At 43.9% G+C, this 26851-nt stretch overlaps 1 protein-coding gene across 4 annotated transcripts in view; it reads right to left on the reverse strand.

The window, feature by feature from the left end:
* Positions 1–26851, reverse strand: part of ROCK2 (Rho associated coiled-coil containing protein kinase 2) — a 267460-nt gene that overhangs the window by 111415 nt on the left and 129194 nt on the right. For all 4 annotated transcript variants that reach the window (XM_077488794.1, XM_077488796.1, XM_077488797.1 and 1 more), the window contains exons 4-5: positions 25577–25714; positions 25075–25335 (exon numbers count right to left, since the gene is read on the reverse strand). In XM_077488794.1, coding sequence (XP_077344920.1) covers positions 25075–25335; positions 25577–25714 — 399 coding nt within the window. The remainder of the gene's footprint in view (positions 1–25074; positions 25336–25576; positions 25715–26851) is intronic.

The raw sequence follows: 26851 nt of genomic DNA on the forward strand, positions 1-26851 counted from the left end.
GGGTGAGAACCTCCTTCCCTCAGCCAGGGCATTGAAAATGGGTTGTGGATGGGTATTCCAGCATGACACTGACCTAAAACACATGGACAAGGCAACAAAGGAGTGGCTCAAGAAGAAGCACATTAAGGTCCAGACCTTAATCAAATAAAAAATATGTGGAGGGAGCTGCAGGTTCGAGTTACCAAATGTCAGCCTCAAAACCTTAACGACAAAATTCCTCCTGAAATGTGTGCAAACCTGGCAGCCAAGTACATAAAACGCCTGACCTCTGATTGCCAACAAGTGTTTTGCCACCAAGTTCTAAGTCATGTTTTGCAGAGGTCAAATACTTATTTCACTCATTAACCAATTCAATACAGGGCATTTTCAGCGCTGTAACATTTTGAATGACAATTTGTCAGGACTGTGATATTGCAGCAGACATATCGGACTTTTGACAGTATTTTGGGACCACTGACAATTATATAGCGATCAGTGCTATAAAAATGCACTGATTACTGTGTAAATGTCACTGGCAGGGAAGGGGTTAACACCGGGGGGGGCAATCAACGGGTTAAATGTGTTACCTAGGGAGTGATTCCAACTGTGGGGTGAGGGGACTGGGGGAGGTGATCGATCGGTGTCTCTATATACAAGGAACACACAATCCGTCTCCTCTCCCCTGAAAGAATGTAGATCTGTGTGTTTACACACAGATCTAGGTTCCGGTTCTGTGACCAGCTATTGCGGCCACCAGGCTCCCGAGTGACGCTGCAGGAGCGCACATACTCCCCCTAGACCGCCGGGAAGCCGAGATTATATGACGGCCGCCCAGGATGGCAGCGCCACCTTGCGGCTGTCATATGTCTATATGTGAGATGGAAAGTGCTTAAAATGCAAATCAATTTATAACTTTTTGAATGCGTTTTTCAGGATATTTGTTATTTTGTCTCTCACTGTTAAAATAAACCTACCATTAAAATTATAGACTGATCATTTCTTTGTCAGTGGGCAAACATACAAAATCAGCAGGGGAACAAATACTTTTTTTTCTCACTGTAAGTACCCGAAATTGACTTGGTGCCAGCCTCCTGCAGTCCCTGTAAAGCAGAACGGGAGAGGGAGAAGCGGTACAAGGAGCCAATCAATTGTACTGCAGTGCAAGGAACATTCTGATAGGAGGAGAGAGCAGAGTGACTGAGAGATGAGCTCATCAGTGAGATGCTTCTCCTTTCACTGTCCAGTCACAGTGGGGGTGATTTACTAAAACTGGTGCACACAGAATCTAGAGCAGCTGTGCAAAGTAACCAATCAGCTTCTAACTTTAGCTTCTTCAATTAAGCTTTGACAATAAAACGTAGGATCTCACTGGTTAATATGCACAGCTGCACCAGATTCTGCGTGCTCCAGTTTTAGTAAATCTCCCTCAGTGTGTTGTGGGAAGAAGGCCTGTACTTGACAGTGAAACCACAAGGTCAGATATCTCCCCTCTGATAGACAGAACTGTGCTATGTGGCAGTGCTGTGTAATGCTGAAGACTGGATGGCCAGACATACAAATCTTTAGGTATCTCTGTATTTAGCAATTTCAGTTTTAAAGTGACAAACAGGTTTACTTTATGTGGTTTTCGTTATAATCCTTTAAAGGGGCGTTCTGGCCAATACTTTTTTTTTAAAGTCAGCAGCTACAAACACTGTAGCTGCTGACTTTTAATAAGGACACTTCCCTGCCCAACGATCCCGAGATGTCAGCCGCCCTGAGGCCGATCCGTCCATCAGATCGGCTGCCGTCACCTCCATCCTAACGAAGGAAAACAGGCAGTGGAGCCTTGCGGCTTCACTGCCCATTTCCTACTGCGCATGCGCGAGTCGCACAGCGCTTTGTGAATGGCCCCATTGTTTTCTGGGACACGCACATGTCCCAGAAGGCAACCGGGCCACTCACTGAAGAAGAGGAAGCGACACGGAATAGGAAGAGGCAGATTAGGAAGACTGCCTAGCAACAGCGTTTCAGGTAAGTGAATTTTTTTTTTTTTTTGCATTTTTTTTTTTGGGTAGCCCTCCACTTTAAGAACAATACTGATGTTTAAACAGCCACTAACTGCAAAAAAGAAGACACACTCAACACTAAACCCAGTTTTTAATTCTTTTTATAAAGTTCTTTGTATTACATATTTTTATTTTTTTCATGCATTAGGTCAATGACCACTAGTGTTGTAGGTGATAAGTGGGGACCACATCCGCATATTCATTCTGTAGCCGCCTGTGACTCACATCTCAGAGCTCCATTTCTGGAAAGTCACAAACTTCTGGCTTATCAATTCTCTAAGTAAACTGACTTGGAAAGTTAGAAGACAACACAGGGCAGCGAGGGCTCCTTTACACCGCCTTAATCAAATACACAGGATTTTTCATTTGTCCCATTTTCCTAACTGTGCACACATAGTCCTATCACTGCTGAGCTTCTAAAAAGTGTGCCATGACACTTTTCATAGGCGTTCAAAAGGTAGCGAGGAAGCAATATGTATCCTCCTCACCACCTGTTTTGTTGTTAGGCCTCTTGCTCACGATACTCCTGTTTGAGCATCTACTTTTTCTAAAGTTTTTTTTTTTTTTATGTACTTTTGCGCATATGCATTCGCACAATTTTCAAAGCAAAATTTGTGCACATTGTCGCGCATGCGCAGAAGCTAGTTTTTGGATTGACAATGTCAATGGACAAATATCTGTGCATTTACACGCACGAGGCATAAATTATTGACCAAAAATGAAGATTATTATTATTTTTTTTACTGAAGAATACACGGCGCTTGTTTACACGCCTGGGAGCATAGGCACATTACAATAATGGGCTGTATTTTAGCTCAGTAAAAAAATAAGCTGTACTGAGCATTTTCAAACTGCAGTGTGCAAGAGGCCTCAAAGTGATACTAAAGCTTAGTTTTATTTTATTTTTTTTAAATAACAAACATATCATACTTACCTCCACTGTGCAGCTCATTTTGCACAGAGTGGCCTCGAACATCCTCTTCTGGGGTCCCTCGGTGGCTCCTCCCCACATTAGCTAACCCCCTAGGAGAAGCTCTCTCCCAAGGGGTTTTTCTTGTGGGTGTGCTCCAGAGTCATTCATTTGGCCTCCATAGAAGCCGAATGTACGACTTGGCCCCACCTGTCGGCGCTCGTGTCATTGGATTTGATTGACAGCAGCGTGAGCCAATGACTGCACTGCTATCAATCTATCCGATCAAAGCCAGGACTCAGTGGAGAGAAAGATGGCATGCCCTGCCAAAGAAGAGGAAGGGGCTCAGGTAAGTAAAACGGGGAGGCTGGTGACTGCCAGGTGTTTTTTCACCTTAATGCATAGGATGCATTAAGGTGAAAAAACACGCATCTTTGCAACACCTTTAATGCCACACCACTGTTGTGCAGCTGTGGCCCCATTTGCCTAAATGGGTTGCGTTTGGTGGCAGTATTGCCCGCCAAACATAAGGGGATCATTTATGTGTACACCCATGTCTTTGCCTTTAGAGCTTAAAGGGGCAGTAAAAGTGCAGCTTAACCATTTTTTTTACTGCCTTTTGAACACGAGTGTAAATGAGCCCTAAAACATCATTGTATCATAAGATTTATTGGACACAGATGATCACTGAAGAAAGCAAGTGTAGAATATAATGTATAGATAACTTCTAAGAATTTAGCTAAACTCTGAGCAAGTATCAAATACAAAGATGAATGCCGCTGTACGTTTACCAAGTTCACCTTTGTACAAATAATAAAAAATGCTCATCTTTTTGCAGGTAAAAAAAATTTGCATTTATTATTTTTTGTATTAGGAGCCTGTAAAAGCAACACACCAGCGATCAGGAGATTGCTGATGCCATGCAGTGATGCCATGCAGGTCTTCTCTACACTGTCAGCGTTATCTGCTTACCCATACATCCCGCTGATACTCACTGACAAACCAACGTGTAGTTCATTCATACACAGAGCTCTGTGTATAAATGATGCAGCCATGTGGACGGCGCTGAGCTGCTTTTAAAAACTGGCAGCTAGTACAGGGAACTTCTCCCCATACTGCTGCCACAGGGAGGAGGGGGCAGAGGGCACCGACTGCAACACTGGGAACATGTTACATCCTATAATCAAGTGGAACATGTAACAAGTTACTAAAGGTGAACTTATCCTTTAAGTTAATATTTTATATGCAAGCAGTACAAATAGCTAAATTTGTTTGGGTATCTGCCTTTTGTAATTCACCCTACAGCAGAGCTCAGACTGGGAGAGGAAGAAGCAGCACAAGCTGTCAATTGATTGTGCTGAAGTACACACAGGTAACAAGGAACATGCTGATGGGAGGAGAGAACACAGTGACAGATTAGCTCATAACTGTCCAGTCACATAAAATCGACACCCTTTAAAATAAAAACAAAAAAAACGATCAAGCTCCCAATAAAGAGACGGCACACAGAACACAGAGTGTCACAGTAGTAGTGTCCTCTGCCCCCTTCTCATCACCCTCCCATAGCAGTGTTCTCTGTCCCCCCCACTGTAGTGTCATCTTTGCCTTTCCCCCCACAGTAGTGTCCTTCACTCCCCAATGCAGTGTCTTCTGCCACCCTCACATCACCCCCCACAGTAGTGTGCTCTGTTCCCTTCACTCACCCCCCCCCCCTATAAAGTGCCCTCTGCCTCCCCATTCCCCAAAGCAGTGTCCCAATCCCCCCCCCCCCCCCAACGATGGCAATGGACATGTGAAAGGGGCATAAAAATAAACAGAATAGAAACAAAATGGGTATTTAACCACTTGCTTACTGGGCACTTAAACACCCTTCCTGCCCAGACCAATTTTCAGCTTTCGGTGCTCTCACACTTTGAATGACAATTACTCAGTCATGCAACACTGTACCCAAATGAATTTTGTGTCCTTTTTTTCCCACAAATAGAGCTTTCTTTTGGTGGTATTTGATCACCTCTGGGGTTTTTATTTTTTGCGCTATAAATGAAAAAAGACCGAAAATTTTGAAAAAAAACGCATATTTCTTTGTTTCTGTGACAGAATTATGCAAATTATTAATTTTTTTTCATAAATTTTGGCCACAATTTATACTGCTACATATCTTTGGTAAAAATAACCCAAATTAGTGGATATTATTTGGTCTTTGTGAAAGTTAGAGAGTCTACAAGCTGTGGTGCGAATCGCACAAAATTGATCACATCTGATGTACTGGTGGACTATCTCGCTTCTTGTGACCCAAACAAGTCAGGAAAGTACAAATACCCCCCAAATGACCCCTTTTTGGAAAGTAGACATTCCAAGGTATTTAGTAAGAGGCATGGTGAGCTTTTTGATGTTGTCATTTTTTTCCCACAATTCTTTGCAAAATGAAGATTTTTCATTTTCTTTATTTTTCTCCACAAAATTGTCATTGTAATAGGTTATTTCTCTCACGTGGCATGTGTATACCACAAATGACACCCCCCAAAAAATTCTGCTACTCCTCCTGAGTATTACAATACCACATGTGTGGGACTTTTTCGCAGCCTGGCCACATAGAGAGGCCCAACATGCAGGGAGCGCCATCACGTGTTCTAGGAGCATAAATTACACATCTAACTTGTTGACTACTTATTACACTTTTGAAATACCAGGACAATGACACGTGACACTGATGACAGATGGCACTGATACGTGGCAATGATGACACTTATACGTGGCACTGATGACACGTGGCACTGATGACAGATGACACTAATATGTGGCACTGATGACACGTGGCACTAATACGTGGCACTGATGACACGTGGCACTAATACGTGGCACTGATGACACGTGGCACTAATATGTGGCACTGATGACACGTGGCACTAATAAGTGGCACTGATGACATGTGGCACTAATACGTGGCACTAATACGTGCCACCGGTGACAGATGGCACTAATACGTGGCACCAATGACACGTGACACTGATGACAGATGGCACTGATAAGTGGCATTGATGACACGTGACACTGACAACAGATGGCACGTGACACTGACAGGTGGCACTGATGACAAATGGCACTGATACGTGGCACTGATGACAGATGGCACTAATACGTGGCACTGATGACAGATGGCACTATGTGGCACTAATAACACGTGGCACTGATGACAGATGCCACTTATACGTGGCACTGATGACAGATGGCACTGGGGACAAATGGCACTGACAACAGGTGGCACTGGGGACAGATAGCACTGCGGGCAGGTGGCACTGGGGTGGGGTGGATTGCACTGGGGTGGATGGCACTGGGCGGATGGCACTGGGGCGGATGGCACTGGGGCAGGATGGCACTGGGGCGGATGGCACTGGGGCAGGATGGCACTGGGGCAGGATGGCACTGGGGCAGGATGGCACTGGGGGGGGGGCATGGCACTGGGGGGGGGTGGCTCTGGGGGAGGATGGCACTTTTTATTAAACTTTTTTTTTACTTTTTTTTTTTTTTTTTTCTTTTTTACACTGACGGCTGCTGCAGCCGTTCTTCTCTCCCCTCTCACACGCTGTCTGTGTGAGGAGGGAGAGCGGCGCTGAGAGATGATCTCATATGTTTACATATGAGATCATCTCCCATTGGACACGCCGATCACGCTGTAAACGGCCGCTGTGATTGGCCGTTTACAGCGATCTGTGTTTGCCTGTCCCCGGGGGACACGGCAAACACAGAACTTCCGCGATGCGCGCCCGCGGCGGCGCGCATTGCGGAAGTAAACACCAGGCCGTCCAGGGACGGCCAGGCGTAGGAAGCCGCCCGCCCTAAGGCCGGCATTCGGCTATAGGGCGGGCAGGAAGCGGTTAAGGAATCACAAATAGGCTCTAGGTTCTCTCTCACATTTCCCCTTTCTCTATGTAGGATAAGAAATTGGAGTCCAGGAATGAAAATGTAATGGAACAGCTAACCCATAAACATCATACATCACAACATACAAAAATGAAACCTGCCATTTAGGACTTCTTCACACTTGAGTGCTGTGGTACGCTAGAGCAATTAAAAATAAAATGGCTTTGAATTCTACAGTAATTTATAAAGGGCAGCACAATGGCTTGCTGGTCAGTACTTCTGCCTTGCAGCACTGGAGTCTAAGCCCTTGTACACACGGTCGGACATTCTGACAACCAAATCCGTTGGATTTTGTCCGACGGATTTTGTCCGAAACTGTTGCATACACGCGGTCGGACAAAGTCATCGGAAAATCCGATTGTACATAATGTGATGACATTATTTCGTTACGATGGGACTACGTTCAGGCTAGTAGCCAATAGCTTTGGTCTAGGAATTTGATCTTAGCATGCACGGCACTTTGTCCGTCGGAGTAGGCTACACATGATCGGAGTATGTCCGATCGGAGCATGTTGTCGGAAAATGTTATAGACAAGTTGGAAAACTTGGTCCGTCGGATACTCCGACGGAAACAATCCAATAGAGACCACACACAGTCGGATTATCCGACAAAACGGTCCGATAGGACACATTCCGTACAAGGGCTAAGGATGAGCTCCAGCGTGTTTGCACAGCCCACGTGCAGAGCCCGCCAGGAAGTCGGCACTGTGCTGCTCTAATCACAGGCAGTGAGACATTGCCCGATCTCTGCAGCTACGTATCGGGACAACGTCTCACTGCCTGCAATTACAGCAGCGCAGTGCCGACTTCCTGGCGGGCTCTGCACGTGGGCTGTGCAAACACGCTGGAGCTCATCTTTACTGGGGTCCTTGGTTTGACTCTCAGTCATTTACTATCTGCAAAGACTTTCCTTGCTATCTTTGTATTCACGTGGGCATGCCAGTAAGTTAATTGGCTCCTGTCTAAATTGGCTAAAGTATGTGTGTATAAATTGGCTGTGCCTGTCATCACATTCTGCATACCACTACCAAGCCGAGCAATTGGGGATGATTGAGGAAAGACCTGGGTGACCTACCTCACTTCTATGCAAAACGACTTCGGGCATGGTGCCCATAGAGCCACAGAATGGCCGAGTCTCGGATACAATGGATACAGATTTATACATATCGCATTCATTCATAAAAAGGCACGACTGGACATCAGACTTCCAAAAACAAGCTATAACTGAAAAGCCAATGGCAGTGACTACTTCCTCCCACCCTCCTCCTTCACAGCCCATTGTCAGCTCCTGTGGTTAAATCCACGATCGCCGCAATCTTCTATATTGACAGCCTGGCAGCACTGCGTCTTCCAAAAGCAACACAGAATTTGATTCAACACAAACGTATTTATCCAGATGAATGGGAGCTCGTGTGCTGGCTATTGACATTGGAAATCACTACCTTCGAGCTAAATAAGCACTTTTGTTTCTCAAGACAACCGATCTGTGCTGCTTATCTTGTACAGAAAACCACAATGTTGGCTTACGTAATGGCGCTGGCAGACCAGACTCCAACGACACGCTGGAAATGCCAGTCAGCGTTCGAGCGGAGCTAGTAAAACCGGCAGCTGGACGACTTGCCGGCCCTGTTAAAAGCTTTAACACCTTGTTAAATAGCACTAAACTTCATTTAAATGTTTGGCTTCTTCATGAAACAATTAATCCTTTTTCCCATAAGGATATGCTAAGTGGTGAACACACAAGCCTACTGTGCGTTGTAAGGAGGATTAAGAAGGTGAATCCTTAACAGCCGTTTTATTGGAAGCAGTTACATTTATAATATAGGAACACACCTAAGAAAGAACTAGGGGAAATCACCATATTAATATGGCCAATGTAAATGATGTTCTGTCACATTTCCTAGGAAAAGGATCCTGCCATTCCTTTTTTTCCCAGAGAAAATAAAAATCCTCTGCGGTAGGGCTCCTTATTAACGACAAGGGTTAAATGCTTGTTTATGCCCAGGGTACCAGTAAGAAGGGCTTTTACTTGCCTCACCCTTTCAGGCTTCCTCCACACTATGCAATCAGTTCCTGCAGTCTCTTATTTAAAGTGGTTATAAAAGGCAGGTTTTTTTGTTTTGTTTTTTATCTTAACCACTTGCTTACTGGGCACCTAAACCCCCCTCCTGCCCAGAATTTTCAGCTTTTAGCGTCGTCACTCTTTGAACGACAATTGCGCAGTCATACAACACTGTACCCAAATTAAACTTATCACTTTTCCACAAATAGAGATTTCTTCTGGTGGTATTTGATCACCTCTGGGTTTTTTATTTTTTGTTAAAATTTAAAAAGACCAAAATAAAAAAATCGGTTTATATTTTGTTTACATTTAAAAACAGGTAATTTTTCTCCTTCATTGATGTACGCTGATGAGGCTGCACTGATGGGCACTAATATGCGGCATTGGTGGGTAATGATGAGGTGGCATTGGTGGGCACTGATGGGTGGCAGTGATGGGCACTGATGGGTGGCACTGATAGGTGGCAGTGATGGGTACTGATGGACACTGGTAGGTGACACTGATAGGCAGCACTGCTAGGTGGCACTGATGAGGCACTGATTGGCACCACTGGTGGGCATTGATCGGTGGCACTCGTGGGCATTGATAGGTGGCACTTGCGCACTCATTCATGGCACTGTGTGGGCACTGGCAGGTGGCACTGTGGGCACTAGCAGGTGGCACTGTAAGGCGGTATTGGTAGGCACAGATGAGGCGGCTTCGCCTCTTCCTCTTCAGGACCGATGTCACTTGCACTGACGCCACCGTTTGGCTTTTTTTCTCCTCGTGCTGTCAGCGTGAGGAGCAAACAAAAAATGATTACCGATCTTCTGTTTACATCATGTGATCAGATGTCATTGGCTGACAGCTAATCACGTGGTAAGGGGCCGGGATTGGTCCCTTACTCTGATCTGTGATTACCCGAGTCTCATTGACTCAGTGATCACAGCGTGCACGCCCTGCAGGGGTCACTCGGTGAGCGTGAAAAGCGTAGGACGTCTACTGACGTCCTCCCGTTGAAGCAGATCTGTGTTGTAGCCACCAGTCAGCTATAGCGCGGATCTGAAGGAGTTAATGCATTCTATGCATGAAGATAAAAAAACCTTCTGTGTGCAGCAGCCCCCCAATACTTACCTGAGTTCGATCTCAATCCAGCGATGTTGCACAAAATACTCGGCTGTCCGGGACTCTCCTTCCTCATTGGCTGAGACTGTCAGTGAACCAATGAGGAGAAACAGCAGGCGGGCCGAGCCACGACTCTGTGTCTGAATGGACACCCAGAGCAGCAGTTTGGCTCAAGTGACCCTATAGCAAACAGTTTTCTGAGGGGACACTCAGCAGGAGGGAGAGGTGAGGCGCTCCTGTGAAGGACCCGAGAAGATGAGAATCTGAGCTGTTTAACAAAATGTTTGTTATTTTTAACCACTTCCGGACCGCCCACCGCACATATACTGTGGCTGGATGGCCGGGCTGCGTTAAATGATGTACCTGTATCTTGTTTCGTGCACGAGATACTGTGGGTGCAAGGGGAGTGCACATGCAGGTCCAGCAGACATCGCTCCGCAGAGAGACAGAACGGGGATCTGCCTATGTAAACAAGGAGGATCCCTGTTCTGACCGGGGACAACACTGAGATCGGCTGTTCCTACTAATCAGGAACAGTGATCTCTGTGTTGTCCCAGTGAGCCTACCCCTCACACAGTTCGAACACACACTGAGGGAACACAGTTAACCCTTTGATCGTCCCTAGTGTTAACCCCTTCCCAGCCAGTGTCATTTATACATTAATCAGTGCATTTTTTTTTAGCACTGATCACTGTATTAGTGTCACTGGTCACTTGGGGTCAGATTTGTCTGCTGCAATCCCGCTAAAAATCCATGATCGCAGCCATTACCAGTAAAATCAATAAAAAAAAAAGTAAAGTCTCTAAATCTATCCCCTATTTTGTAGATGCTATAACTTCTGCGCAAACCAATCAATATACGCTTATTGGGATTTATTTATGTAGAAGAATACATATTGGCCTAAACTGATGAATACATTTTATTTTTTTACATTTTTTTGGGATATGTATTATAGCAGATTTTTTTTTTCAAAATGGTCGCTCTTTTTTTGTTTATAGCACAAAAAATAAAAACCGCAGGTGTGATCAAATACCACCAAAAGAAAGTTCTATTTGTGGGGGGGGGGAAAGAACATCAATTTTGTTTGGGTAAAACATCACATGACCGCGCAATTGTCAGGTAATGCGAAGCAGTGCTGTATCGCAAAAAATGGCCTGGTCATTAAGGGTGTAAATCCTTCCGGGGCTGAAGCAGTTAATCAAAAAAAAAAAAAAAAAAGACTATAATATCACTTAATATCACGTGATCCAGCGGTCACAGGCACTCTGCTGTCCTTTGTGTACAATGTGGGTATTGGCCCTGCACTGTGTTTGTTAACGAGGGGCCGAGCATCAGGAATATAAGGAGTGCCGGCTGCTGGAGGAACGAGGGATAAGGCAACTAAAAGTCTTTGTTACCACTACTCTAGGCATAAAGGGGTATTTACCCCTTGCAGGGTGGATGAGCCCCACTGCCCAAAAGGATTTTTCTTTTCTCCAGAGTTCTGCTTTAGCTCTCATTCTTTTTCTGATACCACAAGATTTGCCTGCCCCTAATGCCGCGTACACACAACCGTTTTTTCTGTCAGAATAAACTCTTTTTACGACAGAGTTCCGCAGAAACGGACTTGCCTACACACGAACACACCAAAGTCCGATCGTTTAGAACGCAGTGACGTACAACACGTACAACGGGACTAGAAAAAGGAAGTTCAATAGCCAGTAGCCAATAGCTTCCCTTGCGTAGTTTTTGGTCCGTCGGAACAGCATACAGACGAACGGTTTTCCCGATAGGAATTGATTCCATCGGAAAGATTTAAAACATGTTCCACTTCTAGGTGCGTCAGAATTTTTGGGGAAAAAGTCAGCTGAAGCCCACACACGATGGGAATATCTGATGGAATTATTCCGTCTGATTTTTTCTGACAGAAAGTCCGACCATGTGTACACGGCATAAAGCCCTATACACGCTATCAGATTTTCTGCTGAGTTTTTCCTTTGGATTTACCAAAACCATATAATGAGGTCAAACCTTAGGAATTTCAATGTGCATGCAATCAGGCAGGCCCTTCCACTACAAGGTTTTGGTAAATCTGAAGGAAAAACTCAGCAGAAAATCTGATAGTGTGTATGGGGCTTTAGTGTGCACATAACTTAAAAGTTAGAAGAACTGTGCATTAAAGTGAAATCGTTGCAGTTAGACATATTGGGGTTGATTTACTAAAGGCTAATAGTGTGCTTTGCAAAGTCCAGTTGCTCTCTCACTCTCTCTCCAAAGCTTATTAAATGAGGTAAAGCTTCACTTTGCAAAGAATAGCTAATCACATGCAAGGGAAAAAATAAATAAAAAAATCACAGCATTTTTGCATGGACGTGATTGGATGATGGAAGTCAGCAGAGCTCTCCCTTATTCACTAAGCTCTGAAGCAATTGCACAGTGTATTTGCCTTTAGTAACTCAACCGCATTCTGTCCAGCCCCGCTTCCAGTCTTACGATTCCAAACAGCAGAAATCTCGCTGGATAAGAAAAAGACAAATAAAGATCTGTAAGTGAGTGTACAGTATACAGTGCCTTGAAAAAGTATTCATACCTCATGTTACAACCAAAAAAGTAAAGGTCTTTTATTGGTATTTTATGTGATAGAACAACACAAAGCAGCAAATAATTGTGAAGTGGAAGGAAAATGATAAATACCGTATTTGCCGGCGTATAAGACGACTGGGCGTATAAGACGACCCCCTATTTTTCAAGTGAAAACATAGGTTTTGGGCAATACTCGCGGTATAAGACTACCCCCCTTCTGAGGCAACACCATTTTAAAAAAACATTAGAACGATTAAAAAATACAAAGCAAGAATGCCAACTACTCATCCGCCATGCTGTGTTATGTCATAAAGTAAATCAAACAATAATAACACAAACAGAGATCTATTGAACGCCACAACTCTGGAAAGTAGAATTTTTCACTAACCAAACCTATACCACTTTTGGGTTACATTCTATGGGAATTGTCCACCAAAATGCATTTAATAACCCCCCTGTCATATGTCCCAGATTTACCTGTCCCTCTTGGGTGCCTCAGACCTCAAAGGCAAATAGCAGGATGTATAGTAGTAGGAGATCAGTGAATGGATTTACCCAGGGAAGTATGGTGAGTGGTGTATTATTTTAATGAATACAACGCCTGCTTGGATTGGCAGAGGCTGTAGCATCATCAGCCCTTGCCTCTCTCTCTCTCTCTCTCAAAGCCAATCCGAGCAGGCTACTCTATGTAGCCTGCTCGGATTGGCAGTGGTTGTTACTCCAATCCAAGCAGGCTCTGTATTCATTAATAGAATACATCGCTCGCCGGGATTGGCTCAACGGCGTATACTGTTTGTTGCTGAAGCCACATACAGTATTAGCAGACATTTGGGGGCTGACATCCATCGGGCAGCATTGTATACCTGTATACCCGGCGTATAAGACGACCCCCAATTTTTGGGCATTTTTTTTAAGTGTATAAGGTAGTCTTATACGCCAGCAAATACAGTAGTTTATAAAACTTTTTACAAATAAATACCGTATTTATCGGCGTAGAACACGCTCATTCATTTTAAGAGGGAAGTTCCAGGAAAAAAAAAAAACTTACATTTTATATAAGGAACTTTGAAGCAAAATAAGGGTCAGTGCCCATCTGCAGCCTCACAAGTGCCATTAACCACTTGCTTACTGGGCACTTAAACCCCCCTCAGTCCCAGACCAATTTTCAGCTTTCAGCGCTGATGCACTTTGAATGACAATTGCGCGGGCATACAACACTGTAACCAAATGAAATTTTTATCATTTTTTTCCCACAAATAGAGCTTTCTTTTGGTGGTATTTAGTTACAGCTCGGAGTTTTATTTTTTGCTAAACAAACAAAAAAAGATGCAAAAAAATAAATAAAAAAATCATGTTTTAATAGTTTGTTCTAAAATTTAGCAAACGGGTCATTTTTCTCCTTCATTGAAGTGCGCTGATTAGGCGGCACTGATAGGCTGCATTGGTGGGCACTGATGGGCTGCATTGGTGGGCACTGATGGGCTGCATTGGTGGGCACTGATGGGCTGCATTGGTGGGCACTGATAGGCATAGTTAAGGCGGCACTAATAGGCACAGATAAGGCGGCACCGATGGGCACAGATAAGGCGGCACTGATGGGCAAAGATGGGCACAGATAAGATGGCACGGATGGGTGGCACGGATGGGCACTGATAGGTACCACTGATAGATGGGCCTGATGGGCACTGATAGGTGGCACTGATAGGTGGCTCTGATAGGTGGCTCTGATAGGTGGCACTGATGGGCGGCACTGCTGGGCACTGATGGGCGACACTGCTGGGCACTGATGGGCGGCACTGGGGTGCAGCACCTTTGAGGCAGATTGTGGGCACTGTGGGTGGCACTGCTGGGTGGCACTGTGGGCACTGCTGGGTGGCACTATGGGCGCTGCTGGGTGGCACTATGGGCGCTGCTGGGTGGCACTATGGGCGCTGCTGGGTGGCACTGACGGGGGGCACTTACTTTTTTATTAGGGTGGCACTGCAGGGGGCAGGTGGGCGCTTGCATTGCTGGGCGTGATCGGGACTGATGTCCCGATCACGGCCGCCGGTGATCGGCTTTTTTTTTTTCTCCTCGCGCTGTCAGCGCGAGGAGGAATACTAGCCGATTACCGGCTCCGTTATATCACCTGATCAGCTGTCATTGGCTGACAGCTGATCACGTGATAAGGGGTCGGGATCGACCCCTTGCATGGATCGGTGATCAGGCGAGTCTCATGGACTCGCCGATCACAGAGCGCGCCGCGCGCGCCCCTCAAGGGGCGCGCAGGCCGCTCGTGCACGGGACGACGTCAATAGACGTAGTCCCGGAAAAGTAGGTCCGCGCTAATGCCGTCATTTGGCAATACCGCGGATCCCAAGTGGTTAATGTAGCCTCACCATTGCCATCAATGCTGCAGCCTCACCATTGACATTAATGCAGCTGTCTCACCATTGCCTTCAATGCAGTCAGATCGATGCCCATCTGCAGCTAGAGGGGACAGGGAGGAGGGCGGGACAAGCGCTGACAGATTACATACAGTGAGAATCTCCTATGATAGACAGAACAGTGGTCCAATGGCTTCCCAGGAGATGGATATATGAAAAATGTGCAGCGCTAAGCAAATGATGATCAATATCAAAAATAAAATTAACATATGAAAAAAATATAAATAGTGACACGTGATGATGATGCCTATTTAGGCAAAATGCGCCGGGCTGTTACGCTGATCCCCTGGTTTTACTCTGGAAATGTAAGTGCAACTCTTATGTTTACAACAATAAACATTCCTTACAGAATTACGCTATGTGCCCTGTTCTTCCTCTCTTTTCTCTTTATGGTTGAGCTTATTTGCCCATTTGCTTTACCTGCTTTATCCATCATTATGGAGTGTTTGACCCATCAGGTGTACACCTGTATGAGTGTATGCTTTCTGGTAAGTGACTGGTGCTTTTGGTGGCGGATCTTCTATGTTACCTCTGTCACATTTTGGATGTTCACTCAGGATTTCTGTGACTGTTACCCATCTATGTTTTGAATGTCACCCTTTTGGAATACATTTGGGACGTGTCAGTGTCCCCCTTTTTTGTTTACATCTTGGACTTTAATTTCTCACGGAACACGTGTCACTATTTATATTGCATTTTTTCATATGTCAATTTTATTTTTGATATTGATCATCATTTGTTTAGCGCTGCACATTTTCCATATATATTTCTGTTTATTTTACACTTTTGTGCTGGCTGCTATTGTGTAGACAGCGCGGTATATTTTGTTATTTACGTCACATTCCCAGGAGATGGGACTTCCAATTACAGAGGCCGCCAAGTAAACAGGAGATTCTCACTATATGTAATCGGACGTCTCGTCCCCCTCCCTGTCCTCTCTGGGGCAGCTAAAATTGAAGTATCGGTGTATAACATGCACACGCTATTTTCACCCGATTTTCATGGTGAAAAGGTGCATATTATAAATTCAGTATGTGCATTTGTATTCAGCTCCCCTGAGTCAATACTTTGTAGAACCACCTTTCACTGTAATTCCTTTTGGGGATGTCTCTACCAGCTTTGCAGATCTACAGAGTGACATTTTGCCCATTCTTTTCAAAATAGCTCAAGCTCTGTCAGATTGGATGGAGAGCGTCTGTGAACAGCAATTTATACATATTATAAGCTAACCCTGCTTTAAACTGCTCCGCAACTTTATCCCTGACTTCATCCCTAAGGTTCCCTAACAAACCTCTGAGGGCTTCACAGAACAGCTGTATTTATACTGAGATTAATATACACACAGGGGAACTCTATTTACTAATTATGTGACTTCTGAAGGCAATTGGTTCCACTAGATTTTAGTTAGGGGTATCAGAGTGAAGGGGGCTGAATACAAATGCACGCCACACTTTTCAGATATTTAAAAAAAAAAAAACATTTATCATTTTCCTTCCACTTCACAATTATGTGTCACTTTGTGTTGATCTATCACATAAAGTCCCAATAAAATACATTTACTTTTTTGGTTGTAACATGACAAAATGTGGAAAATTTCAAGGGGTATGAATACTTTTTCAAGGCACTGTATGTGTAATGGTTTAGAGGGCTTAAAAGGAAACGATTATCTATATTTGTCCAGAACTATAATGGATCTGAGCACCACAAACCAAAAACACTATTTAATTAAAGTGGGATTCCACCCTAAAGTGGAACCTCCACTGAACGGATCCCTCCCCCCCTCCGGTGTCACAATTGGCACCTTTCAGGGGGGAGGGGGGTGGAGATACCTGTCAAAGACAGGTATTTTCACCTACTTCCGGGTATAGACTCCCGTGGGAGTCTACGCCATTTCCTGCCCTGCCGCGCTGTCTGCTGGGACACACATGGGTCCCAGTGACAGCGCAGAGATTTTCTATTGCGCGGCGCGGCTCGCGCATGCGCAGTAGGGAACCGGGAAGTGAAGCCGATTCGCTTCACTTCCTGATTCCCTCACCTAGAATGGTGACTGCAGCAGCCGAGAGATCGATCGGCCTCGGCATCGCTGGAACCCGGGACAGGTGAGTGTCCATTAATTAAAAGTCAGCAGCTGTAGTATTTATAGCTGCTGGCTTTTAATATTTTTTTTTTTTTGGTGGAATCCCTCTTTAATTTTTAATAATCAAAGTAAACTCCCCCATTTATCCATATCGCCATGATTTATTTTGCTGAGAAATCACTTTGAAAAACCCCCTAGCAATTCTGGCTGTGGCAAACTTGAGTAAAGGCAGATGATTCATGCAGCATTTATTTCCTAGAATCCATCTGCCCTCAGGTCAAGCATGCAGACAGGAGAGTGTGCTTAGCTGAGAAAACTGCTCCTCCCCTCCTGAAGACTACTGGGAAGCATGACATCAAAAAAAAAAAAAAAGGATTAAAAACAAGTAAATATAAATTATACATGTTATCAAAGGTATTGGGATGCCTGACTTTAGGGCAAGGTCCATAAAGACATGGATGAGCGAATTTGGGGTGGAGGAATTTGACTGGCCTGCACAGAGTCCTGACCTCAACCCGATAGAACACCTGTGGCATGAATTAGAGCGGAGACTGTGAGCCAGGCCTTCTCATCCACATTAGTGCCTGAATTCACAAATGTGCTTCTGGAAAAATGGTCAAACATTCCCATAGACACATTCCTAAACCTTGTGGACAGCCTTCCCAGAAGAGTTGAAGCTGTTATAGCTACAAAGGGTGGGCCAATCAATATTGAACCCTACAGACTAAGACTGGGATGCCATTAAAGTTCATGTGTGTGTGTGTAAAGGCAGGTGTCCCAATACTTTTGGTAATATAGTGTACTTTCCTATATACAGTATTTACTAATGCTAGCAAGTTGAAAAAAGACACAAGTCCAACCTATGTGTGTGATTATATGCCAGTATTACATTGTATATCCCTGTATGTTGTGATCATTCAGGTGCTTAGCAGAGGCCATTTCCATCGCTAAAACGCCTAAAAACTGCCCCAGTGTGAAAAGGGTCTTAAAAGTTCTTAACTTTTTAAAATTAAGTTTTTAATTCAACTTGTAAAACAAAGATTGGAGCTTAGTCAAAAACAAAAACTTTATAGGAAAGGAAAAGGGATTGCTAAAGTACTATGGATTATATAAAGAAAATAGTGGAAGCTGTCAAAATCGGAGATGGAGTCTGCTCTCTGGCTTATTCACTTATTTGTGGTAAAAAGCCAGTTTACAGAGCTCAGTAGCTCAACTGAGATTTACACAGAGAAGCCAAGCAAATGCCTGGAAAACCAAAAAAAAAAAAAAAGGAAGACTAAAGCGCCAGATGTTGGCAAAACTTCAGTAGCTAAGATTCTTACCTGAAGATCCTGCCAGTAGTAGCAATTCCTGTTGCAAGCGGACAACGCTAAGCTGCTGCCTCACCATTAGCAGCAGAGTGGTCAGCCTTCCATGTGCTCTCCTTCAGTTGTATTAGTTAGGCAGCCCAATGGCCAACTGAAGGAGCTTGTGTGTCATTCTGACAACACTGATGCCAAATGTGAGGCACTTGCTTAGCGCTGTCAGCCTTAAACAGGAAGTAATGTTACTGGCATGATTTCCAGCCAAAAAACTTTGCAATCAATTTACATTCAATGATTTGCTTGAGAAAACTGCATTCCATGAGACATAAAGCGGAACTTCACAGCATAGAAGCACCACAAACCAAAAAATGTTATTTAATACATTTTTAATATTCAAAGCAAATTCTCCCATCATCAATGTCTCTTATGCCTTATTTTGTTCAGAAATCACATTAAAAAAGACCACCCCTAGCATTTCCAGCAGCAGCCATCTTGAGTAAGGGCAGATGGATTCATGTACAATTTACCTCCTGGAATCCATCTGCGCTTAGCTCAGGCATTAGGGAGGTTGTGCTTAGCTGAGAAAACCCCTATTTCCCTCCCTCCCGAAGACTCCTGGGATGTCTGGCATTATTTGCCTAGGCCTGGAAACCAGGAATTAACTGAAGACATTTAACCACTTAACAACCGGCCCATAGCCGAATGACGGCTACAGGGCGATTTTTTAACTCTGAGAGGCCGTCTTACGACGTCCTCCCAGAATTCTGCTCTCGCGCGCCCCCTGGGGGGCGCACTCGAGAGCATCCGTGACCGCCGGGTCCACAGGACCTGGCGCATCACGGTAAATGGCCGCTCATCATGGTCGTTTACCACGTGATCGCTCCATCAAAACACGGAGTGATCACTTGTAAACAAACCGGCGTCATGTTATGACGCCAGTTCCTCCCTCCCCCTCTCTGTACCGATCGGTACAGCGGAGGGGGAAGAGATCGGTGTCAGCAGCGCTGTGGGTTGCATCTGCAGTGCCCACATCGCTGCTCACCGAAATTTAACCCCTCAATTCCCTGCAAATACTCTGCAATACCAGCCAATACTCTGCAGTACCCGGAGATACCCAGCCATACTCGGAGATACCCTGCAATACCCAGCCATAGACATTTCCCCCCCCCCCCCTCCCTCCGGTGCTTCTACCGACTCGCCAATACGATCAAAGCCAGAATCTTTTTTTTTTTTTCCCAGCCTAGAGGTGAGATGCGGGGTCTTATTGACCCCATATCTCACTGTAAAGAGGACCTGTCATGCCATATTCCTATTACAAGGGATGTTTACATTCCTTGTAATAGGAATAAAAGTGATCAAAAAATTTATTTTTGGGGGAAAAAAATTCAAATTAAAATAAATAAAGTAAAATGAACAATAAAAAAAAATAATAATAATTTTTAAAGCACCCCTGTCCCCATGTGCTCGCATGCAGAAGCGAACGCATACGTAAGTCCAGCCCACATATGAAAATGGTGTTCAAACCACACATGTGAGGTATCGCTGCGAACGTTAGAGCGAGAGCAATAATTCTAGCCCTAGACCTCCTCTGTAACTCAAAATATGTAACCAGTAAAAAAGTTTAAAGCGTCGCCTATGGGGATTTTTAAGTAGCGATTCCACGAGCGTGTGCAATTTTGAAGAGTGACATGTTAGGTATCTATTTACTCGGCGTAACTTCATCTTTCACATTATGCAAAAATTGGGCTAACTTTACTGTTTTTTTTTAGCACAAAACTGTTTTTTTTTTTTCCAAAAAAAGCATTAGAAAAATTGCTGCACAATTACAATGCGAGATAAAAAGTTGCAACGACCACCATTGTATTCTCCAGGGTGTTTGCTAAAAAAACTATATATAATGTTTTGGGATTCTATGTAATTTTCTAGAAAATAAATTATGATTTTTACATGGAGAGAAATGTCAGAATTGTCCTGGATGCTCCAGAATGCCTGACGGCGCTCCCTGCATGTTGGGCCTCTGTATGTGGCCACACTGTGTAAAAGTCTCACACATGTGGTATCGCCGTACTCGGGAGTAATAGCAGAATGTGTTTTGGGGTGTAATTTGTGGTATGCATATGCTGTGCGTGAGAAATAAACTGATAATATGACAATTTTGTGAAAAAAAAAAAATAAAAGTAAAAAAAAATCTTGATTTTGCAAAGAATTGTGGGAAAAAAATGACAACTTCAAAAAACTCATCATGCCTCTTACTAAATACCTTGGAATGTCTTATTTCCAAAAAGGGGTCATTTGGGGGGTATTTGTACTTTTCTGGCATGTTAGGGCCTCAAGAATTGAAATAGGCCGTCAGTACTTCAGGTGTGATCAATTTTCAGATATTGGCACCATAGCTTGTGGACTCTATAACTTTCACAAAGACCAAATAATATCCACCAATTTGTACTTATTTTTACCAAAGATATGTAGTAGTATAAATTTTGGACAAAATTTATGAAGAAAAATTACTAATCTGCTAAATTTTATAACAGAAACGAAGAAAAATTCATTTTTTTACATAATTTTCGGTATTTTTTTTCTTTTATAGCACAAAAAATAAAAAACCGAGCGGTGATTAAATACCACCAAAAGAAAGCTCTATTTGTGTGAAAAAAAGGACAAAAATTTCATATGGGACAGTGTTGCATGACTGAGTAATTGTCAAAATGTGAGAGCGCTGAAAATTGGTCTGGTTATTAAGGGTGTTTAAGTGCCCAGTGGTCAAGTGGTTAAAATACAGTTTAAAACAAGAAACTATAGTTTCCTTTCTATTTAGTGTTAGCGACATAAATATAGTTGATATGTTGAGTGATGTTTCACTTAAGGGCCAGTGCACACCAGATGCAGATCCGTGCGCTTTTTTCTGCACTAAAAACGCATGCACCGTGTTTTTCATGTATTCCAATGGCTCTAGTTGACACCGGTGCAGAAACTGACTGCATGGTGTGAACTAGAGCCATTGGAATACATGAAAAACACAGTGCATGCATTTTGTGCAGAAAAAAAGCACACGGAACTGCATCTGGTTTGAACTGGCCCTTAGGCTGGGTTCACACCGCTGCGATGCGGGAACGCCGCGAATCCGCGGCGTTTTCCCGCATCGCACACCTCCCGCCGGCAGTTCACACTGCCCTATGCGGACGGCTGGGAGTGTCAATGTTATGTTAATGACACCCCCAGATCCGTCCGCATATCGCAGTGCGATCTGCCGACTCGCACATGAATCGGATCGCATGGTGTGAACCCCCATGCGATCCGATTCTGTTGCGGACCAAAAAAAGGGTCCCGTGCGAGTTTGCTGCGGGAGCGCTGCGAATTCAGCCATACTATCTGTATGGCTGAACTCGCAGCGCTACGGAGATCGGATGTGATTTGCTGTGCGAATCACATCCGGATCTCCCCCCGCAGCAGTGTGAACCCAGCCTTAATGTCAAACATACTAATAAGCTTTTTATTTTATTTAGAGTAGGAAAGGGTTAAAATCCCTGTCCTTTTAATATTTTCAGCTTGTGTCCCTTCTGGGATGATTGTCCTTCGCCTTCAGGCTGGAGATGCAACAGGAAACAAGAGAAAATCCCCATCTAATGCCCTGTACACATGGTCAGAAATTCAGACGGAAAAAGTCTGATCGGATTATATTGTCGTAAAATCCAATCGTGTGTGGGCTCTATCGGACTTTTTCCGTCAGAAAATTCAGACGGAAAAAATTTGAGAGCGGGATCTAAAATTTTCCGTCCAAAAAAAATCTGATTTGAGTTTTTCCGATCGTTTGTAGAGAATTCCGAAGGTCAAAGTGCCACGCATGCTCAGATTAAATTACGAGACCAAAGCTATTGGCTACTAGCCTCTACATAGTCCCGTCATACGCAACAAACGTCACCACCTTCTGAACGATCGCATTGTCCCACCGAGTGTATGTAAGACAAGTTTGGCACAAAATCCGTCGGAAAAAATCCGATGGATTTTGTTGTAAGAATTTCCGACCGTGTGTACAGGGCATTAGAAAGCGGCCCCAAGGGATCTTCTCTCTCCTCTTGCTCATGTGACTCCAAAGTTTGGACTTCCTCTCACTTTCTATCACGGTGATGAAAGTCACCAAGACAATGACAGGGCCAAGTTGCCTTTACATACTCTTTTGATCAGAGGACATTCTTGTTTTATAGATTAAAAGGTGCATTAAACAACTGAGGGTTTTGAATTGCATATCTTTTATGTGACCACTAGCTGGCGCTGTAAGAAGCCGAAAACCCAACCCATTGCATCAGCTACATTTCCCACAAAACTAGTCTGAAAGTATTCTTTTCTTCAGCTTCATTCCTCGCATATATTCTGCTCCTATATGGTAACATCTGAGCAAGCTGCAAACCAGGCTGGCACATTCTGTGCTATGTTCCTGAAATCAACAGAGCCCTCAGGAGCGGAAGCTGTGACTTTCTCGGGAAGAATTTAATACGAATCCTCTGGCAATGCTGAATGGAATGCTAGGAAACCAGGATTCCATCGTGACACTAGAGGACGTATTTACCAACATGCTGCTAGGGTACAGCAAATAGCAGCCACTGGTTTTAACAAATAACTGCGAGTAATATGACGTTAGCCACTATATTTAATGGCCACGAGTCACCACGTATGAGCGCACCCTAACGGAAATCTGTTCTCAAAGTTTGTTTGGATAGCTCATTGGATGTGCTCAGCCCATCTGAAACAATCTTATGAATGTGTAATAACGTTAAAAAAATTTATTTTGGTAATACTTATTATATTCGTTCATGGGATATCCAGATTTGTTTGTTACATATAAATGCCTGGTTAGGCCTGGGACACATGGGCAGAATATCAGCCAATTTAGCAGAAAATGGCCAAAATTAAGCCTGTGCGTTCAATCAGCCGTCTGACAGAATCTGGCTGAATGGCCGGCTTCATTCAAATGGGCATGCTGGAATACCAGAATCTGATCTGCATCTGATCAGCGATGGTAGCCAAAGGCTGCGAGCACTGACCAGTGTGTTCTGACAGAGGGGCAGTCCCCCTGTTAGAACACAAAAGCTCAGTGGGGAGATCGCTGTACTAACATCAGCTTGTTAGTACATCAAGCACCTCAGTTGTTTTTTTTTGTTCAGCCCGCTGATAATGTGTACCTAGCTTCAGACATTAGACCATGCAACCAACTTTATCTGATGACTGAGTGACTACATAACTATCTACTTATTTGCCAATAAAGGCCTGAGGCCATTACGGATTTAAAGGTGTTGTAAAGGCAGCAGGTTTTTTTTATCCTAATGCATTCTATGCATTAACATAAAAAAAACTTCTGTATGTGACAGCCCCCCCCCCAGCACATCCTAATTACTTACCTGAGCCCCAGCTCACTCCAGCGATGTCCATGAGTGTCGTAGCTGCCTGGAACTCTCCTCCTGGCTGGAACACTGCAGTGGCGCCACTGTCTCCCGCGGCCATCAATCAAAGCCAGTATGCCATTCAGGGGAGAAAGGGAATGAGGTTAGACCGCGTCGGAGCTCCGTGTCTGAATGAACACAGGGAGCTGTGACTCGGCTCGGGTGTCCCCATAGCAAGCTGCTTGATGTGGGGTCACTCGACAGGAAGGAGAGGCCAGGAGCAGCGAAGAGGGACCCAAGAGGAGGAGGATCTGGGCTGCTCTGTGTGAAATGAACTGCAAAGAGGAGGTAAGTCTAAAACGAGACTTTACAATCACTTTAACAGTTAAAGAAGAGAAAAGGATGTCACTTGGTAAAAAAATGACTCACGTAACATGTCATTAATCAGACACTCCTTGGATTATCATAACAAACTATTTTTCCCCAGTTTGAACAAGTACTTAAAGATGAATTCCAGGTATGAATATTTTCTATATAGTTAAATTGGTCCAGCTTGGCCAATGCCCCTGGAAGCTGCAAATCACTTAAAGTGAGTGTAAACCCTTTACTACCACTTTTACCTAAAGGTAAGTCTATAACGAGGCTTACCTGTAGGTACCGTGAATATCTCCTAAACTTGCACCATTTAGGAGATATTCACGATATCCGCATGTGCCGACGTAAACAGCCCATAAGTACTGAAGAAACGGCTCGTTCGTTTTTTTTTTACAAGAGTTTATAACCACTTTAAGTAGACACTGTTACTCCAGTGATTTCCACACACTTCTGGGTCCCATGTGAGCGCCTTCCCTGCTGCATTTTGAACAGAGGAGGTCGGCCACCCGACACAGACACCATTCAGAGAGTGCTTTGCCTTTTCTGAATTAATGCAAAGTGTTCTCTCAATGAATGAGTTGGGGTGGTAACATGGTCACCACCTCGTCCAATCAGAGATCACTTTGTATTCATTCAGAAAATGCAAAGCATTCTCTGAACGGTGTCTGTGTCATATGGCGGACTTCCTGTGTCCAGAATGCAGCAGAGCAGCCACTCGGCAGAGGATCTGAAACCAAGTGGGGATCACTAGATTAGTGGTGTCTAGTTCAGTGATTTCCATCTTCCAGGAGTATAGGCCAGGTATGGTATTTACATAGTTAACTTGATTCAAGCTGGACCAGTGTAACTATATATAAAGAAACCATACCTGGAATTCAGCTTTAAAGACTTTATAATGATTAGTAATCCTAACTTTTATTTTTATGCTTACATCATCCATCTTCATACAGGTGCCAAAGTCCGCAAGCTTGACGTGTCCATGTTTATCCAGCAGCATGTTGTCCGGTTTGACGTCTCGGTGGATCAAACCCATGGAATGAATGGCATCTAGGGCAAGGACCACTTCGGCAGTGTAGAATTTGGCCCACTTCTCAGGCACATCGTAGTTACTCATAAGGTTCACAAGATCACCACCCGGCATGTACTCCATGACCATGTAAAGGTACTTGTCATCTTGAAAGGCACAGAACAGCTGTAGATGAACATATAAAGGGTTAAACATGATAAATGACAAATAGAATTCTTACATGGGCCATCAAGTGTCCATGTGTTGGGTATCAAACAAATAAAACAGTGGTGACAGAAAAAGACCAAATGGTCCATCGAGTCCACTTTTGGTATGTAAACTACAGATCAGTTTTAAAATGATTACTATTATAAAAAAAATGATAAAAAAGAACAATAAAAGTTAAAATAATAAAGTAACTTTTTACCTGAACTACCCAGGGGCTATTTGCAAAGGCCATGATATCTCTTTCCTCCCAAAAAAAAGCAGAATCCGATCTCTTGATCATTTCGAATTTACTAAGAAGTTTCATTGCATATACTTTCTGTGTAGTTTTGTGCCGGACCTGTTATGAAATGAAGAAGGAAACCAGTCAATGAACTCTACAAAGCATCACACAAAAATGGAAACTGATTAATAAACTGACTTCGGGGGGGAATGGAAAGCGCTAAGAGACTTGAAAACTAAAAAAAAAAGCTGACACCCTGCAATGTCCATTTATATATAAAATAACAGATTAAAGTTAACCTTTAGTGTAGGTGTAACCTAGAAATTCAGTGTACTACACCCAGAAATCAACCAGAAGCCTTTATAAAGAGAATGGGACATACAAAAGTCAGATCTGCGCTGTTTTATAAGGAGTTTTCAAATCTTATATCTTTCTTTTGTGAATGGGAACTGAGCTCGGTAGGGAGAAGGCTGGCAGATTGGTGCTTGAGAGCAGTTGTACTGGTCAGGTGGAGTTTAGCTGAGGAGTAGTGCAGAGCTTGGCGTGACAGGGATGGAATACACAAGCAGAAACCAAATCCACGCTGAAACGCAAGCCAGCGCTGGAACCAGATGGGTTGACAAAGGAGCGTCCCTAAGCTCCAAAACATGTTACCACCCACTACCCCCTGACGTCACCACGTCCATCGTCACGTCCGGTTCCAGTCTTGATTTGTTCTCCAGCGTGGTTGCGGCTTCTACTTGCAGATTCCATCCCTGTCACGCCTCCCTACGGAGCTCCACAAGCAACTATGGACTGATGATGAGCTTGATTTCTCCTACTTTTGTGAGTGCATTTTAATAGCTTTTTTTATACTGTTTTGAATAAAGTTATAGTGCACAGAGACAATCAATCACTCTGCTGGAAGAGCTGCAGCCACTGAACAAGTGGTCCTTCTACATTTGGACTCTTCCGTCTATTTCTAGAGACTACGTTTTTTCCCTGGGACTTTATCACTCTCTATTTGGGCTATTGAGTTTTTCCTTTTACACTGGTATTCTTATATGGTTTTGTTGTTGTAGCCACTCTTATTGGTAACCAAATTCTCACGTAAAAAAACTATGATAATTAAACTATGGTGCTTCTTTATATCCATCCAATTAAAACCTGTACTTCAACTAGAAGTATACATATATTTAGTCAAACACACTGGCTTTCTTACAGCAGCTCTCGCAAGTTTTGTTCCAGCAGCCAGCTTTGCTATAGCCCATCCAG

This window comes from Lithobates pipiens, unplaced genomic scaffold, assembly GCF_037356315.1.
Source record: "Lithobates pipiens isolate NorthernLeopardFrog02 unplaced genomic scaffold, aLitPip1_a1.2 Scaffold_18, whole genome shotgun sequence".
NCBI classification, from domain to species: Eukaryota; Metazoa; Chordata; class Amphibia; order Anura; family Ranidae; genus Lithobates; species Lithobates pipiens.